Source organism: Thalassophryne amazonica, chromosome 6 (genome assembly GCF_902500255.1).
Source record: "Thalassophryne amazonica chromosome 6, fThaAma1.1, whole genome shotgun sequence".
Lineage (NCBI taxonomy): Eukaryota > Metazoa > Chordata > Actinopteri > Batrachoidiformes > Batrachoididae > Thalassophryne > Thalassophryne amazonica.
Window position 1 is genome coordinate 102,977,797 of NC_047108.1, and position 15,133 is coordinate 102,992,929.

General features: G+C 40.5%; 1 protein-coding gene across 3 annotated transcripts in view; it reads left to right on the plus strand.

The window, feature by feature from the left end:
- Positions 1-15,133, plus strand: part of LOC117512799 (oxysterol-binding protein-related protein 2-like) — a 51,324-nt gene that overhangs the window by 30,547 nt on the left and 5,644 nt on the right. For all 3 annotated transcript variants that reach the window (XM_034173018.1, XM_034173019.1, XM_034173020.1), the window contains 11 exons: positions 4,156-4,264; positions 5,164-5,239; positions 5,528-5,662; positions 5,825-5,922; positions 6,155-6,337; positions 7,433-7,540; positions 7,629-7,718; positions 7,807-7,933; positions 9,776-9,895; positions 11,090-11,213; positions 11,339-11,429. In XM_034173018.1, the coding sequence (XP_034028909.1) occupies positions 4,156-4,264; positions 5,164-5,239; positions 5,528-5,662; positions 5,825-5,922; positions 6,155-6,337; positions 7,433-7,540; positions 7,629-7,718; positions 7,807-7,933; positions 9,776-9,895; positions 11,090-11,213; positions 11,339-11,429 (1,261 nt within the window). The remainder of the gene's footprint in view (positions 1-4,155; positions 4,265-5,163; positions 5,240-5,527; positions 5,663-5,824; positions 5,923-6,154; positions 6,338-7,432; positions 7,541-7,628; positions 7,719-7,806; positions 7,934-9,775; positions 9,896-11,089; positions 11,214-11,338; positions 11,430-15,133) is intronic.

The following is a 15,133-nucleotide window of genomic DNA, read 5'->3' on the forward strand; positions in this document are numbered from 1 at the left end:
AAAATCTTTTCTTAGCATTTTGCAGGCGCCTGTAGACAAAGCGATCAAATTGAAGAAAGAGATTGTTTATTAGTGGATATGATTTTAACCAATGCAGCCGATTGCCGTAAGTAGTATTTTATGTTTTTTATCTATGTAGTTTGAAGAGGTCTTAGTAAAAGGATTAAGCATCCATGATGAGTGTTCGATAAATTTCAAAATTCAAATTGCTTACGAATTTTGGCATTTTGAAAACAAAATGCTTAGCTCATGTTGTAAGTTAATAACTATTCATTTATTGAAAAAATAATTATTTTTCACATATTTGAAACTTGGAGTGGATCAAACCCAACCCTTTTCATTTTCTGCCTTGCTTTTCTTTCCACACTGATGGTCGCTTGGACTGGTCTCTTGAATAAACTATAAAATAATTGCCCCGAAAATATGAGCCCAGCAGCAACAGTGTTCAGTGATGGTAATATGTCCACAAAACCTGCAGATGTTAGGGGAACCTATGCCCAATTTTTGTTTGGTTATTTTATTTTTGCTTTAGAAATCTGCATTGTAAAACACAAACCACTTGACCTCAAAGATGGTAATGATTGTTTAAAATCTTTAACATTGGGTGTTCCTGAGAGCTTTCCAAACAGGTTTGAATAGGCCTAAAATCGCAGCCCCCAGCCCGGGGCTTTGCCCCTGGATGCCATTGGGGACCTAGGTGGCCCCCAAACCCCTCGACAAATTAGTTTCAGGCTTAGCCATATTGCCTCAATGCCAGCCCTGACTAAGCTTCCTCTTCCTCATCCAGTTCCTTTAGCAAAACTGTTTCCTGGTTGTTGTCCGGGTTTGGGTGGATGTAGTTTAAACATATTTCAGTTCAAATTTCAAAGCGTTCTGTTAGATTTGCGTCTTGTTCATCTTCGTTTCTTGCAGTTTCCTGCGCGTTTAAAGATGCTAACGAACATTGCTGAAGATCGGTGACGGAAACAGCCAAACGCACGCTCCACGCATCGACAACATACATTTCAATATGCGTGAGATTCTGTGGGAGCATGGAGCGTGGTTAGGGATGGGTATTGATAAGATTTTATTGATATTGATACCATTCTCAATTCCGCTTATCGATCCGATTCCTTATCATTTCCCTTATCGATACTGCTTGTGAATTTTCTGTGTACTAAAAGTAGGCTTTAAAGGTTTTCTATGTCAACAACATTTTATTGAGTCTTAAAGTAAATAAATATGAAATTAGCCACTGGATCCTTAATAAACTCTGGACCTAAATAAACTCTACATGGTGGCTTCTCGATTTCTGAATAGAAATAGAAATAAACAAAATCTGTAGTTTTTGTCAAAAGCATTTCCTTTCAGACAATATTGGCATGAATGTCTTTCCATACATCTGAGCTGAACTCTTGCAGCTGGCTGTGTTGCACATCAGCATCAGTTTAATTCATAAAGAATGCATTATGTCTGATTTTGGGAAGAAAAAAAAAAACATTTTAGTCAGTTGTATTTAATTTTCTGTATTACAGCGTTTGGAAAGAGGTGTCATTTTATTTAAAGTGGCAATTCATTTTGAAGTTATTAATTCCAACCGGACTCTATCTCAGCAGAGAGCCGCGCAGCATTTGGAGCTGTGCCAACGGAACAGAGGACGATTCTCGTTTCTTGAATGCCACAAGACAAGATCCCACTTAGCGACTTTAATCTGCACAAAAGTGACTCACACTCACGATTGACATATTTTATTGGCTTTGAGAGGAGTTAAGAAGCAGACTTGCCGCATCTGAAGAGTTATTATTACTATTATTGCTGTTGTTGTTGCTATTATTATTATTATTAATATATACATTTTAAAAAATTACAATTTTTAATACATTTGACTCTCTATGACAACAAGCGCTGAGCCATTAATTATTATACAGGAAACAAATGCACACAAACATGCTGAAATGCCAACAGCTAATGCTAACTTTAACATTGAAAACGCCATAGATCGACGCCATAGCATCGGTCCTGTTTTTAATCTATAAAATGCATCTATCAACTGTTTCAGAAGACCATAAAAGGTCGGTTTAACATAAAAGGGTATATATTACTCAGGCATATGCTCTTTAGGGTTTTAGCGGGGAAAAATTAAGATAAAGTCCAACGACCCAGTGGATCGAACCATTGGTTCACGCGTCAAAGTGCAGTCGCTCTGCAGAAGCGGTTGATTACAGACCCACTGCAGTGTCTGCAATCAACGTAGAGAAATTATAATTTTCCCGACAAAGACCCTCAAAAACAACGGCTGCTCTGAAGGACTGATAAGGAGACTGTGATCGTTAAGCAAAAAGTCTTGATATCGGTGGATCATGAAATTTGACTTTGCCGCTGCAAAATATGGTAAAATAAATAGAATTTTGCGTATTTTTGTAGTGGCCCAAGTGGGCCATCATTTGATAAATTGTACTGGCCCGTAGTGGCCCGAAAGTGTGCCAAATCGGACCAGCGGACAAATGGCTATGTTGAGCCCTAGGAAGGTTTTCCTCTCGCCACAGAGGAATGCTGGAGCTCTGACAGAGTGACCATCAGGTTCTTGGTCACCTCCCTGACTAAGGCCCTTCTTCCCCGATCACTCGGTTTAGACGGGCGGCCAGCTCTAGGAAGAGTCCTGGTGGAGTTGAACTTCTTCCGTTTACGGATGATAGAGACCACTGTTGTCATTGGGACCTTCAAAGCAGCAGAAATGCTTCTGTACTCTTCCACAGATTTGTGCCTCGAGACAATCCTGTCTCAGCGGTCTACAGACAGTTCATTTAACTTGATGCTTGGTTTGTCCTCTGACATGCAACTGTGGAACCTTATATGTAGACAGGTGTGTACCTTTCCAAATCATGTTCAGTCAACTAAATTTACCCCAGGTGGACTCCAATGAAACTGTAGAAACATCGGACTCCAATTAAACTGTAGAAATATCGCAAGGATGATCAGTGGAAACAGGAGGCACCTGAGCTCAATTTAGAGCTTCATGGCAAAGGCTGTGAATACTTATGTACGTGTGATTTGTTAGTTTTCTTCTTTGCAATAAATTTGCAAAAATCTAAAAAAAATAACTTTTTCCACATTTTCATTGTGGAGTATTTGGTGTAGAATTTTGAGGGGAAAAAATGAATTTAATCCATTTTGGAATAAGGCTGTAATAAAATGTGGTAAAAATGAGCCACGGTGAATACTTTATGGATGCACCGTAGCGTCTCTCATTAGTCAATATAGGTCACGTTGATTGTGAGGCTACGTGCATGTATTTGCTAATGATACGTAGATTCCTAAACTAGGTTAACCATAACAAGACTAATCATGTTCCTAAAACTAAAAAGTATGTTGGTCTGCAATTTGAACAGGGCATAATGATACCAGCCCAAGAACAACAGTTTACTTACTGGTTACTGTTCTCTGAAATAAATATCTAGACTTACCAGCTGTGAGCACTCTGAGTGGCAAAACTGATACTTCAACCTGTGTTCATAAGAAGATGCCGTCATGGCGGGATGGCTCACTTCAGAAGATGTAAAAGTCATAATCATTAAAGCAGAACTCAAAAGAGCCAGCTTTATATTCATATAAGAACATATTACAGGTGTCGCAGACCGAACGGTCCGCCCTGCCTCCACTGCAGATGCATCATTTCGGAGCCCAGCAGCTCGTCTGAGAAAGAGTCTCTTCACCCAAAGCGATCAAATGGATGAATGGGATTATTAACCATCAGATGGTGAAGGTAAAACCTCTTAAATCATTCTAAAGTCAGTTTTAAGCAGAAACGAGGCGATAATCTGTGATGCTTTGAAATGACTGACGCGCAGTGAACAATCAGCTAGCAGCTCGTGTAGCCACGGCGCTCTGATCGCTTCCTTCGTCTTTTATGTTGAAATAGTGATGAATTTATGTAGAAATGATTGTTGTACAAAAGCTTCAGATATCTGTCGCTGAGATAGATGATGACTGGAGTGCAGTTTGAAACAGAAATGAGGTGATAAATCTGTGAACCGCAGCTAATGACGCATGCGCAGTGAAGGCAGGGTGGACGGATTTTTAGCGGGGACCTTTCGGTCGGCGACACCGGTACACATCTCACACAACAGTGTGCTGTTGTCACAACTGTGTCATTCATTGATTCCTCGTCCTTGTTAGGGCTGGAGTCAGATGATTCCCGTGAGGGCAGTTATAAGAACACTATGGTGTTTGACAGTAAGGTGACTGCTGACAGATCTTCACAGGAGAATGGAGTGTGGGAGCGCAGGTAAGAGGTGGTGCAAAAAAATGTCTTTATCACAAGACTTTGTATCTCGATAAGCAAGTTTAAGATATAGACAATTTTTGAAATTATTTTTGACAATGGAATGTCCTTTAGTGGACACAGGAACTCTATTATTAATAGAGCATGACTAATTATGGGCACTATAAAAAGATCCAAAGAAAAGCAACCAAATGTGTCAGCGACTTAAAATTTAGTCATCGCTTCATGGTCGGGTGAGCCAAAAAAGTTTTTTAAAACAAGAAAACGAGTCAGCTCAAGGCTTTAATCTCCTATTCTGGCAAGCTGTAGCTGAAATTTCACATTTTGTTTCAATAATGTCTTTGGTATTAAAGCATTGTCAGCAATGAAGACTCTGCTCGATTCACCTTTGACAATTGTGTTACATAGATGAGCAAAATCCCTTTTTTACATAAATTGCCGAAAAGGAAATACATGGGTATCAATAGGCTCGTCGTGATGGCATCACTACTTTTTCTGCTTTTCGTCATATCTTAGAATGCCAGAGATTTAAAAAAAAAAATCTCCATTAATGAACACATTTATTTAATGTTTAGTTTAATGTAATTGTTTGTTGTCCTTTAATATGTGCAAAGAATACTGGATGTAAAAATGATGATTTGTGTTAACAGTGATGCTTATATTTACTTTGTTCAGTTACTCTGATAACCAGTAGGCAAAATAACATCAGTATCAGTGTATTCCTACTTATTGCACAATCGCTTGCTTTCCTGTGTGCAACCTTTTACCATTTCATCTTCTCAGTTTGGTGAATTCCTCCCCTTTATGATGCGATACTGATAAGAGACATCTATGACTGTTGTTATGGATAGAGATAATTTTGTCTGCATTCTGAAAATGTTTGTCGGGTCCAAATGTTTTAGGAAAGCCCTGCCAGCTGAAATGATCTCCAGAAATAACTTCAGTGTGTGGAGCATACTGAAGAAATGCATGGGCATGGTGAGTCCCACTTGGAAGACAAATAAACTGAGTCCAGTGATCTTCGTGAATGTAAAATGCGTGCATTATAGTAACCTCTTCTCAGTGGTGCATAATCCATTCAGTCAATGCTGGCTTAGTCTGTTTTTATGGCAGAGCATTAGTGCATGAAAAAGCACAGTATAGCACAGAATGCTTTGTATTTATAGCGTATTTTGTACTGCTGCACTTTTTTTTTTAAAGGTTAGATAATTCTCACTTCTGTTTACTCCAGCTTCAGTGAAGCGATCTTTTGTTGTGATGTTGCAGGAGCTGTATAAAATAGCAATGCCTGTTGAGTTTAATGAGCCATTGAGTCTTCTCCAGAGAATCTCTGAGTACATGGAACATAGTCACCTTATCCACAAAGCCTGCAGTTTGTCCGACTCTATAGATCGCATGCAGGTAAAAAATATTCTTAAACCTGACATTTTTTTTCCATCAGCATTTTTGTTTATTTTGACTTCCTCTTCAAGCAAATCCCCTTTTTTTGGAAGCACTGTTGTAACCATACCTGAAAAAAATTGGTCTAACTTATGACTTCTGTTCTCGGTGTGTTTGTGACAGGCTGTTGCCGCTTTTGCCATTTCAGCTGTGGCGTCTCAATGGGGAAGGACTGGAAAGCCATTTAACCCTTTACTGGGAGAGACGTATGAGCTCGTAAGGTATTACAAATATATATATATATAATACATTTTGCATTAAATGTCAAAGAAAAAAAATCTACAAAACAGTGTTTTCATTTACACAACTTAGTAGCTTAGTAACTTTAGTATATCTTAAAGAAATGGATGTTTGTTTTTTCTGTATCAAAGAACTAAAGCAAGAGTCATACAATACAGAGTCTGTGTACTTGTTCTGTCTTTGTATGACTCATTAACAGTGTTTTATATGTAGAGAGGAAGAGGGATACAGATTGATCTCAGAACAAGTGAGCCACCACCCCCCTGTCAGTGCCTTCCAAGCGCAGTCTCTGAAAGAAGAGTTTGAGTTTCACGGCTCCATCTACCCTAAACTCAAGTTCTGGGGTAAAAGTCTTGAAGCCGAGCCCAGAGGCACCATGATGCTGGAGTTACTTAAGTGAGTCTGTGTAGATTTGTTTCTAGGAGTAGAACAAGAGCAGCATCTTTTTTCAGACCACTTTGACTTTGTTTATTTTACAGCCATTCTGAGCACTTTATGTTGAAAATCTCAACTTTTCAGAAATTGTTGTGTCATCACTGCAGCTCGGAGGCAGGGCAGAGCAGAGTGTGCATACTCTGAGGTGACTAGCAACCAATCTAGGGACTTTTATTCCACACAAATAGTTCCATTTGTAGTTATAAGATGAGTATGTGTCAAGTGGGTGGACAAGAAAAGAGATGTGGAGAGGAAGAGTGTTGTACATTGAATGGACTATTGAGAGAACAGCAAAAGAGAGACAGATGACTTTAAAGTGAGCAGAAAGAAAGTGTGGCCAGTGTTGAAAGCAGTAAATGTGCTATATAATGATCGGTTGTTAGTCGATAAAGGTTGCAGCTTCATGTGCTGCTTTTCGACTGCTGGAGTCAGCCTCAAACCTCTGTTCAAGGTACTGCAGACAGCTGGAGGTTGGGGCTTGTACATAAATGTCTCAACTAAATAAATAAATGACTGGTCAACTATTATTATGGAAAAACTTGTAAACTACTAAACAAAAAATAGTAGTCGTGAATCTACAAGAAGCCAGTTATTTGAGTTTGTGGCAAAACATTTTACAGTGCTTGTATGTTATATTATTGTCTTTCTGCATCTCATGATTCATACTCGGTAAGTAAAATTGAAGTCACGTTCATTACAAGATGATTAGTTAACATTTCAAAATGCACTTGCGTTGTTTAGCTTTTTGTGATTTTTATTTTTCCCCAGACATATTTCATCATTGAAATTTTCTGGAAGATGATGTTAAAATATCATCTTGTCTCATGAACTGAGTCGTATCAGACCCTGATTTCTTTCTGATAAATTACTAATTTGTTTTAATTTATTGTGACTGTGCTCTTAAACTCACTGGACTCTTATAACTCATCGCTCAAGTTCACTGTAGTTATATTATTTCCTTTTCATGAATGCAATAGCCTTTCTTACAGTCAGTGAACACGTACTATAGCCATGAAGTCAACTTTACCAAGTAATTATATTCTCACTGTCTTATAGATGGAAAGAAGTTTATACTTGGACCAACCCAGTGTGCTGCGTGCATAACATCATTTTAGGAAAACTTTGGATTGAACAGTATGGAAGCATGGAGATCCTCAACCACAGGTATAAAGACAAACATATTGTCACACTGTAAAACTTGAAGCAGTGTATTGACGGATTGATTATATTCCCTTTACAATAACTTGGCCAGTACGGGAGAGAAGTGTACGCTGAACTTCAAGCCATGTGGTATGTTTGGGAAGGAGCTGCACAAAGTAGAAGGTTATATCCAAGACAGACGGTATGAGCACTTATAGCTGTGAAGACCCCTTTTCTTTACTCCAGATTATTTTCTCCAGAACTGAATGCAACACTGTTTGTTCAACTAGTAAAAAGAAACGGCGAATGATATATGGGAAGTGGACTGAGTGCATGTACAGTGTGGACACCAAAGTTTATGAAATGCACAAGAAGCAAGAAAAGAAGAATGTTGGAGATTCTAAAAAGTTGAAACAGGTGAGAAGATTAGGTGTGTTTTTGCTTTGCCATGAATCTCTTGTGCTAACAAAGATCTGTAATGAGATTCTTTGTTGACTTATGCCCTCACCGTTTCTTCAACTTTGGCTTATTTTAACAGTTCTGACAATGTAATCTGTGATCATTTTACTGCTGGTTGTAAGGTTTTCATCCTCAAACATGCTTTCCTTTCACATTATCATGCAGTGGTGTTAGAAGGTAAGGTAGTGGCATATTTTGTATCTGTAGTCTGCCACTGCTGTCTACTTGGTCAGAGTGTAATATATAAATAAATCATCACCAACAGTAATGTACATTGTACTTTGAGTGATGTGTTGAATTTGTGGAGACTATGATGTCTCTTCAACATTGCATTGAGGTCTGGGACAGTGCCTAAGGAGTGCCAAACTGTGGTGGTGGTCCCCATATTTAAAAAGAGGGACCAGAGAGTGTGTGCCAACTACACTACTCAGCCTCCCTGGTAAAGTCTACTCCGGGGTGCTGGAAAGGAGGGTTCGGCCAATAGTCGAACCTCTGATTGAAGAGGAACAATGTGAAATTCTGTCTTGGTCATGGAACAACCGATCAGCTCTTTACTCTCACAAGGATCCTGGAGGGTGCCTAAGAGTATGCCCATCCAGTCTACATGTGTTTTGTGGACTTGGAGAAGCCATATGATCGGGTACCCCGGGAGGTGCTGCGGGAGTATGGAGTCAGGGCCATCCCTGGGCCATCCAATCTCTGTACTCACAAAGCGAGAGCTGTGTTCGGGTGCTCAGCAGTAAGTCTGACTTGTTTCTGGTGGAGGTTGGCCTCTGCCAGGGCTGCACCTTGTCACCAATCCTGTTTGTGATTTTCATGGACAGGATATCGAGGCGTAGTCCTGGGCGGGAGGGTTTCCAGTTTGGTGGGCTCAGGGTCTCATCACTGCTTTATGCAGATGATGTAGTCCTGTTGGCTTCATCAGCCTGTAACCTCCAACACTCAGTGGATCGGTTCGCAGCTGAGTGTAAAGTGACTGGGATGAGGATCAGCTCCTCAAAACCTCAGGCCATGGTTCTCAGCAGAAAACGGATGGATTGCCTGCTACAGGTAGGGAATGTGGTCTTGCCCCAAGTGAAGGAGTTCAAGTACCTCTGGGTCTTGTTCATGAGTGAGGAGACAATGGAGCATGAGATTAGCCAGAGAATCGGTGCAGCAGGGACAGTGTTGCATTCGCTTTATCGTACTGTTGTGACAAAAAGGGAGCCGAGCCAAAAGGCGAAGCTCTCGATCTACTGGTCAATCTTCGTTCCTACTCTCGCCTATGGTCATGAGGGTTGGGTTATGACCGAAAGAACTAGATTGCAGGTACAAGCGGCTGAAATGGGCTTCCTCAGGAGGGTGATTGGTGTCTCCCTTAGAGATAGGGTGAGAAGTTCGGTCATCCGTGGGGAGCTCGGAGTAGAACCGCTGCTCCTTCGTGTTGAAAGGAGCCAGCAGAGGTGGTTCGGGCATCTGGTAAAGATGCCTCCTGGGTGGGGAGGTGTTTCAGGCACGTCCATCTGGAAGGAGACCCCAGGGAATACTCAAGACTAGGTGGAGAGATTATATCTCCACACTGGCCTGGGAACGGCTCGGGATCCCCCAGTCAGAGGTTGTCAATGTGGCCCAGGAAAGGGAAGTCTGGGGTTCCCTGCTGGAGTTGTTGCCCCCGCGACCCGATCCCAGATAAGCGGTTGAAGATGAGTGAGTGATGAGTAGTTCTGTGACTCACATGTATGCATATGCACTGTATTAGACTGAAGTCCAGCTAGTTAATGTGTGATAGTCCGATTAATGCTTCTGTTTGTGTGTATTTAGGAACGTAGTTGCCAGTGTGAGGAGGCGGATGATATGCCTGAAGCTCAAGAAACTGTGACTGTGATACCAGGAAGTGTCTTGTTGTGGAGGATAACACCGCGGCCTTCTCACTCCTCACAGGTCAGACATTATTTAAATCCATTGATCGCTTTAATCGCCAGGATTTAAATTCTCTGAGGCCTGTGTTCATTCAGAGTGCTTAGAACAAACCCTCTGTTTCTGTGTGGAAACTACTATGGAAACCCTCTATGGCATGACGGAACAACCTATCGCAGTGGAGGTTGGACTAAATCTTTCTGGCAGTTTCCTCCAATAAACCTGCCAGTCATAACCTGCTCACCCCCCCCCCAAACAAACAAAAAAAACCAAAAATGGTGTAAGAACTGTGAGCAGCACTTAAAGAAGGTAAACAAAACCATCAGAATCCAAATTCATGAAGAACACAAACAGAATTTTGGATGAATTTCAGTTTTCACCACCAAAAAAGTCCATATTTTGTGTAAAATTTTACATTTCAATTGCATTTATTGATTAAACTACACAACTATGGATTTCCATTGACATCTTCATTAATTTGTCCTTAAGTCTATTTTTCCCCAAAATTCTAAATTCTGCAAGAATTGTGAACAGTGCTTAAATGAATCAAAGAAAGCCATCCAGCCATCCATTTTGTATACCTGATTATTCCAGCGGGGCCCGAATGGCTGCAGTCCTGCCGTGACTGCAGAAAACCATCAGGCTCAGAATCTGTCAGGAACTGAAGGAGAAGCAGCATTTTGGGTGAATTTCACAATTTTCACCAAAAATGTCTGTATTTTCCCTCATATTTAAAATTTCTGAGGAAGAATTTTATAATTAGAGACTTTTGGTAGCGAAAACACTAAATTTGACTCAAAATAGGGCATGTTCCCAAATTACTTGGCTGTTGAGGGAAAAAAATTCAACAAAATAACATACCAGTCAAGAAAATTGAAACATTGCCATGAAGATTTTTGGAAGAGAACGTTAACTACCAGCAAAAATATTTACAGCAGTATGTAAATTGCTATACCCCAAGAACAGTTTGCACACTGCTGTAAACATTTCACCTGGTAGTTCAGATTTCATTCCAAAGTGTATTTACGAAATAGTGTAAATGCTAAAATGAGTCTTAAAAAATTTACAGCTATTGGTAAAGAATTTTATTTACAGTATGTCATCATTTTCTTCAACTGCACAGTGTGGGGAGATCCAGATCAGTCCAGATGTGTTTTACGTCATTGATGCTGTGCTGTAATTTTCACCACAGTCTCTGCTGTGTTTCCTGCTGTGTAGATGTATAACTTCACCAGTTTTGCTATGACACTAAACGAGCTGGAGCCGGGCATGGATAGACGTCTGGCACCAACAGACTGCAGACTCAGACCCGACATCAGAGCGATGGAAAATGGAGACATTGGTAACGTCACCTTCACATGAATATTGATGCTTTTGAATTGTGCACATTCAAGTGTCCTTCTAAACAGAGGACTGTGATAATCACACTTATGTAATGACTTATTATTCACAATTGTGTTTGTGCAGCCACAGCCAGTGCAGAGAAAGAGCGGTTAGAGGAGAAACAGAGGGCAGCACGCAAGGAGCGCTCCAGGGACAGTGAAGAGTGGACAACCAGGTGTGTTTGTATGGCTGCACATTTCTAATGTGAAATCAAGTTTTTAAAAATATGAAAATCTGAGAGTCTGCATTGAATGTTATTGATGCATCTGTAACAAGTTATTAGTAATAAATGAAAGCACTATTTATTACTGTGGGTTTGTCCTGTTTCCAGTGCAGAGTCAAAACATAATCCAATTTTAGACCAAAAAAAACTATATTAGTGATGTAATGTAAACTTAAGTCTGCCACTCACTACATGACGACAGTGCAATTGTGCCTCAGCAGTGTAATGTAGTGCCATATTAACATAACGTGAAAGGGTGTGGTCGGTTCATCAAAGCTTACCGTTGCAACAGCGTCTTCATGCCAAACTGGAAATCCTGTGAGCAGACCCACAGATTTCTCCATCTCGTCAGTCTCATTTAGTCCATCAATCAATCCAGTTAAATCCATTAAATTCACGCATTTAGACATCATCGCTGCACTAGTTTCTGTCGCTCTCAGGTGATAGCACAATTATTTACATCTGCGTAGCAGCGCACGCGGTCAGGGCACGGACTAATACATTAAATATGAAACGGTTGAATATTTTGCCACCGTTCACACGATATTTCCACAATCAGATTTGAGAAAAAAATGCAATTGAATTAAAATTCAGAAGAAACCATCTGTGGTTAATGCAGAGCTCCATTATGAGAGAGAAATAAATAACGCCACGTTTTATTGAGCGCTAAAGGTTTTATTGTCAGCACATAAGGTGCAATAGGAGACTGCAGTCTTGTTTGGGGGCGGGCGCTAAATGGGTAAAATGACACATATATGATGTAATTTCTCTACTTCCGGGGAACCAACCACAGCATTTTCAATGGTTTTTTTTTTAAGATAAGATAAAACTTTATTGTCCGTAAAACGGAAAATCGACTTACATAAGCTGCCGAAGCCCGAAGACGTGAAAACACATCAAACTTTCATCATAAACATTCAACATAAAATTATTTTAAAACTAGTGTGTGGTCTGCAGCAGTGTGTTCACTTGGTCTCCCTCTGATTTAAAAGTGCAATGGAGTGTGGCACAATTGAGTTCTTGTATCTATTCCTCCTGCAACGATGCACTCTAAAGCGTTTCCCAGAAGGAAGAAGCTCATATTCACTGTTCAGAACATGGGTTGAGTCTGTAGAGATTTTATCCGCAAGTCATAAGGCTTATTTCCTGCACAGCTCTGTGAATTTCTTCTCCACCAAGTGGCCCACAATTTTGGAGCAGATGTTGATTGGGCAAATTACACGCAAACAAAGTAAAAATGCAAAGAAAAGGGTGATGATGCAGTGGAAAAGTAGACGTGTTCTAGTTTCTTTATGATCCGGAGCTCAAGCGTGTCGAGGCAGTTTTGCAGGTGAGAGAACGGAGCTACTCTGGTTAGCTCTATAGGCTAACACTTACCGACACGTCTCCCACTCAGTCTTTTCTTCTCCGTTGGGAACCGAAAAAAATGTTTTTCACTATTGCTTTGGTGATTGCAGCAGAAAACAAAACAGCACACCATTTACCCGTGTGAAGTTATGATGAGTATATATTAAATGAAGGTCCCCATAAGTGGTCAAATCCTGCGATTTCACAGAGGGTTCAAATGAGACTGCTGTCTCCTATTATTTCCCACGTTTGATTAGTGCCTGCTCAGCTGATGAGCATCGGTGCCGTGTGTGTGTGTGTGTGTGTGTGTGTGTGTGTGTGTGTGTGTGTGTGTGTGTGTGTGTGTGTGTGTGTGTGTGTGTGTGTGTGTGTGTGTGTGTGTGTGTGTGTGTGTGTGTGTGTGTGTGTGTGTGTGTGTGTGTGTGTGTTGTCCTGTTTATGGCCACTCCAATACTCTGGAAACCTTCATGTGTGCACCTTGGGACTAGAGTGCCTTAATTGAGAGAGTTGGCTGTGTGAGATGGAAGCCGACATCATCATCATCAAAGTTTTGAGAATCAAATTTTGTTATTCAGTCCCTTGTAAAGTAAAACTCACTTAAACCGTCATCGTAGAAACCAGTTATTCACAGTCACCGGACAAAAAAAGTCCCAATGTTTTTGTTTTCCATGAAATAAACCGTGTATATAACTGATATTGTACAGTGGATTTCTCGCTCACATCGGATAAAATGTCCCATCCGTTTGCAATGTATTTCCATTAAAAACCCCGAGCAGTAACCGAGGTACAAATTAAAGTTCAGTGTTGAACTGAACTTTCCTACACTCGCAGATTTGTAGGAAAGTGGGCCCGGAGTCATTTTTTTCACACCGTGCTCAGACTCTGACCCGCAGCCTGACATGCACCTGTTAAATCAAACACAGCAAAAGGCTGTGATTTGACACTTTTCTGCTTTCACTGTTTTGTCTGCCATCATATTATAATAGTTTTTGCAGTGCACATGCTAATTAAAAATGGTTAAGAAAATTCTGCACATTTAAGGCACGAAGTCGGTAAAAAATGAAATTGTACAGTTTACCTTTGAATTGGAGGTGATGACTGTAGAAAAAGAAGCTTGTTGAGGATCAAATTAGTCCATAATAAAGCATAATCCAGAGATGGAAAACTTTAAAACTGTCACGCACGTCATTGCATGACACGGAGTTACCGAGCTGCAGCTGCATAAATCAGGCTTTAAATTAATTAAGTCATCATAAATTTTAAATTTGATAGCTTGACTATTTTATTTTGATAGCACCTGTACCTGGATGTGTTGCAGTATGTGGTTAAATGATTTAAAAAAAAAATGATGAAAACATTAAAGGTTCATTCAGTAGATCAGCGCAGTTGGAACCAAAATGGCACCATGTTCTGAGTTGACGCCACTCTCTGGATTTAGGCACTCTACTTGGGACTCATGTCTTTCTGGGTTTTTGTTTTGTTGTTTTTCTCTTTCTTCTTTCAGCAGCTCTTATTTGGGGTTTGTACAACAGAAACTTGCATATTGACCTCATACAAATTCTTCATGAAAGTCTGGTGGGCTTTAGCCATAGGTCAGGGTGTCATTATGTTGGTTTCTTTTTCACTGCATGTAGTTTGTTGCGTGTGTGTGCATGCATGTGCACATATGGGCCCTGAATGTGCCTCTCTTCTGTAACATCTGTGTCACATAACACAATGCACATTGTGACGTATTACTGGGAATACGTTTCTGTGTAGGCTCTCAGTTGTCCAGGTGGTTTCCATAGTAGGGAAGCTTGAATCTTCGACTGGACTGGGTTGCTTGACGCTAGGACGTTTCGCTTCAAACCGCAGAAGCTTCCTCAGCTATTTTAGAATTCAGAATTTTAGCTGAGGAAGCTTCTGCGATTTGAAGCGAAACGTCCTAGCGTCAAGCAACCCAGTCCAGTCGAAGATTCAAGCTTCTCTCCTACTGGGAATACGGCACATGTCGAGTTGCAGAAGTTTCCAACATGCTTTAACTGCAGTGTGCGGAACACAAGTGCTGCACGCATGCTGCAATAGGACTTGCTTTCTGTACAATCCTTGTGAAATGTGCATTTGTTTCTTATCGTGCAGTGAGTGGCTAGCTTTAGCTTACAGTCCCTGAAAAATATCTGTGTTTGATAGAAAATCCATAAACAACATGCTGTAGTGTTTTCCTCTCTCTCTCTGTGATCATCATAGTGCAGCAGATAAGAGAATATTTAGAGCGGAATCCTGCAAATGGTGATAAAAGCATCAAATTCGGCAGAAATACTCCTCAGACA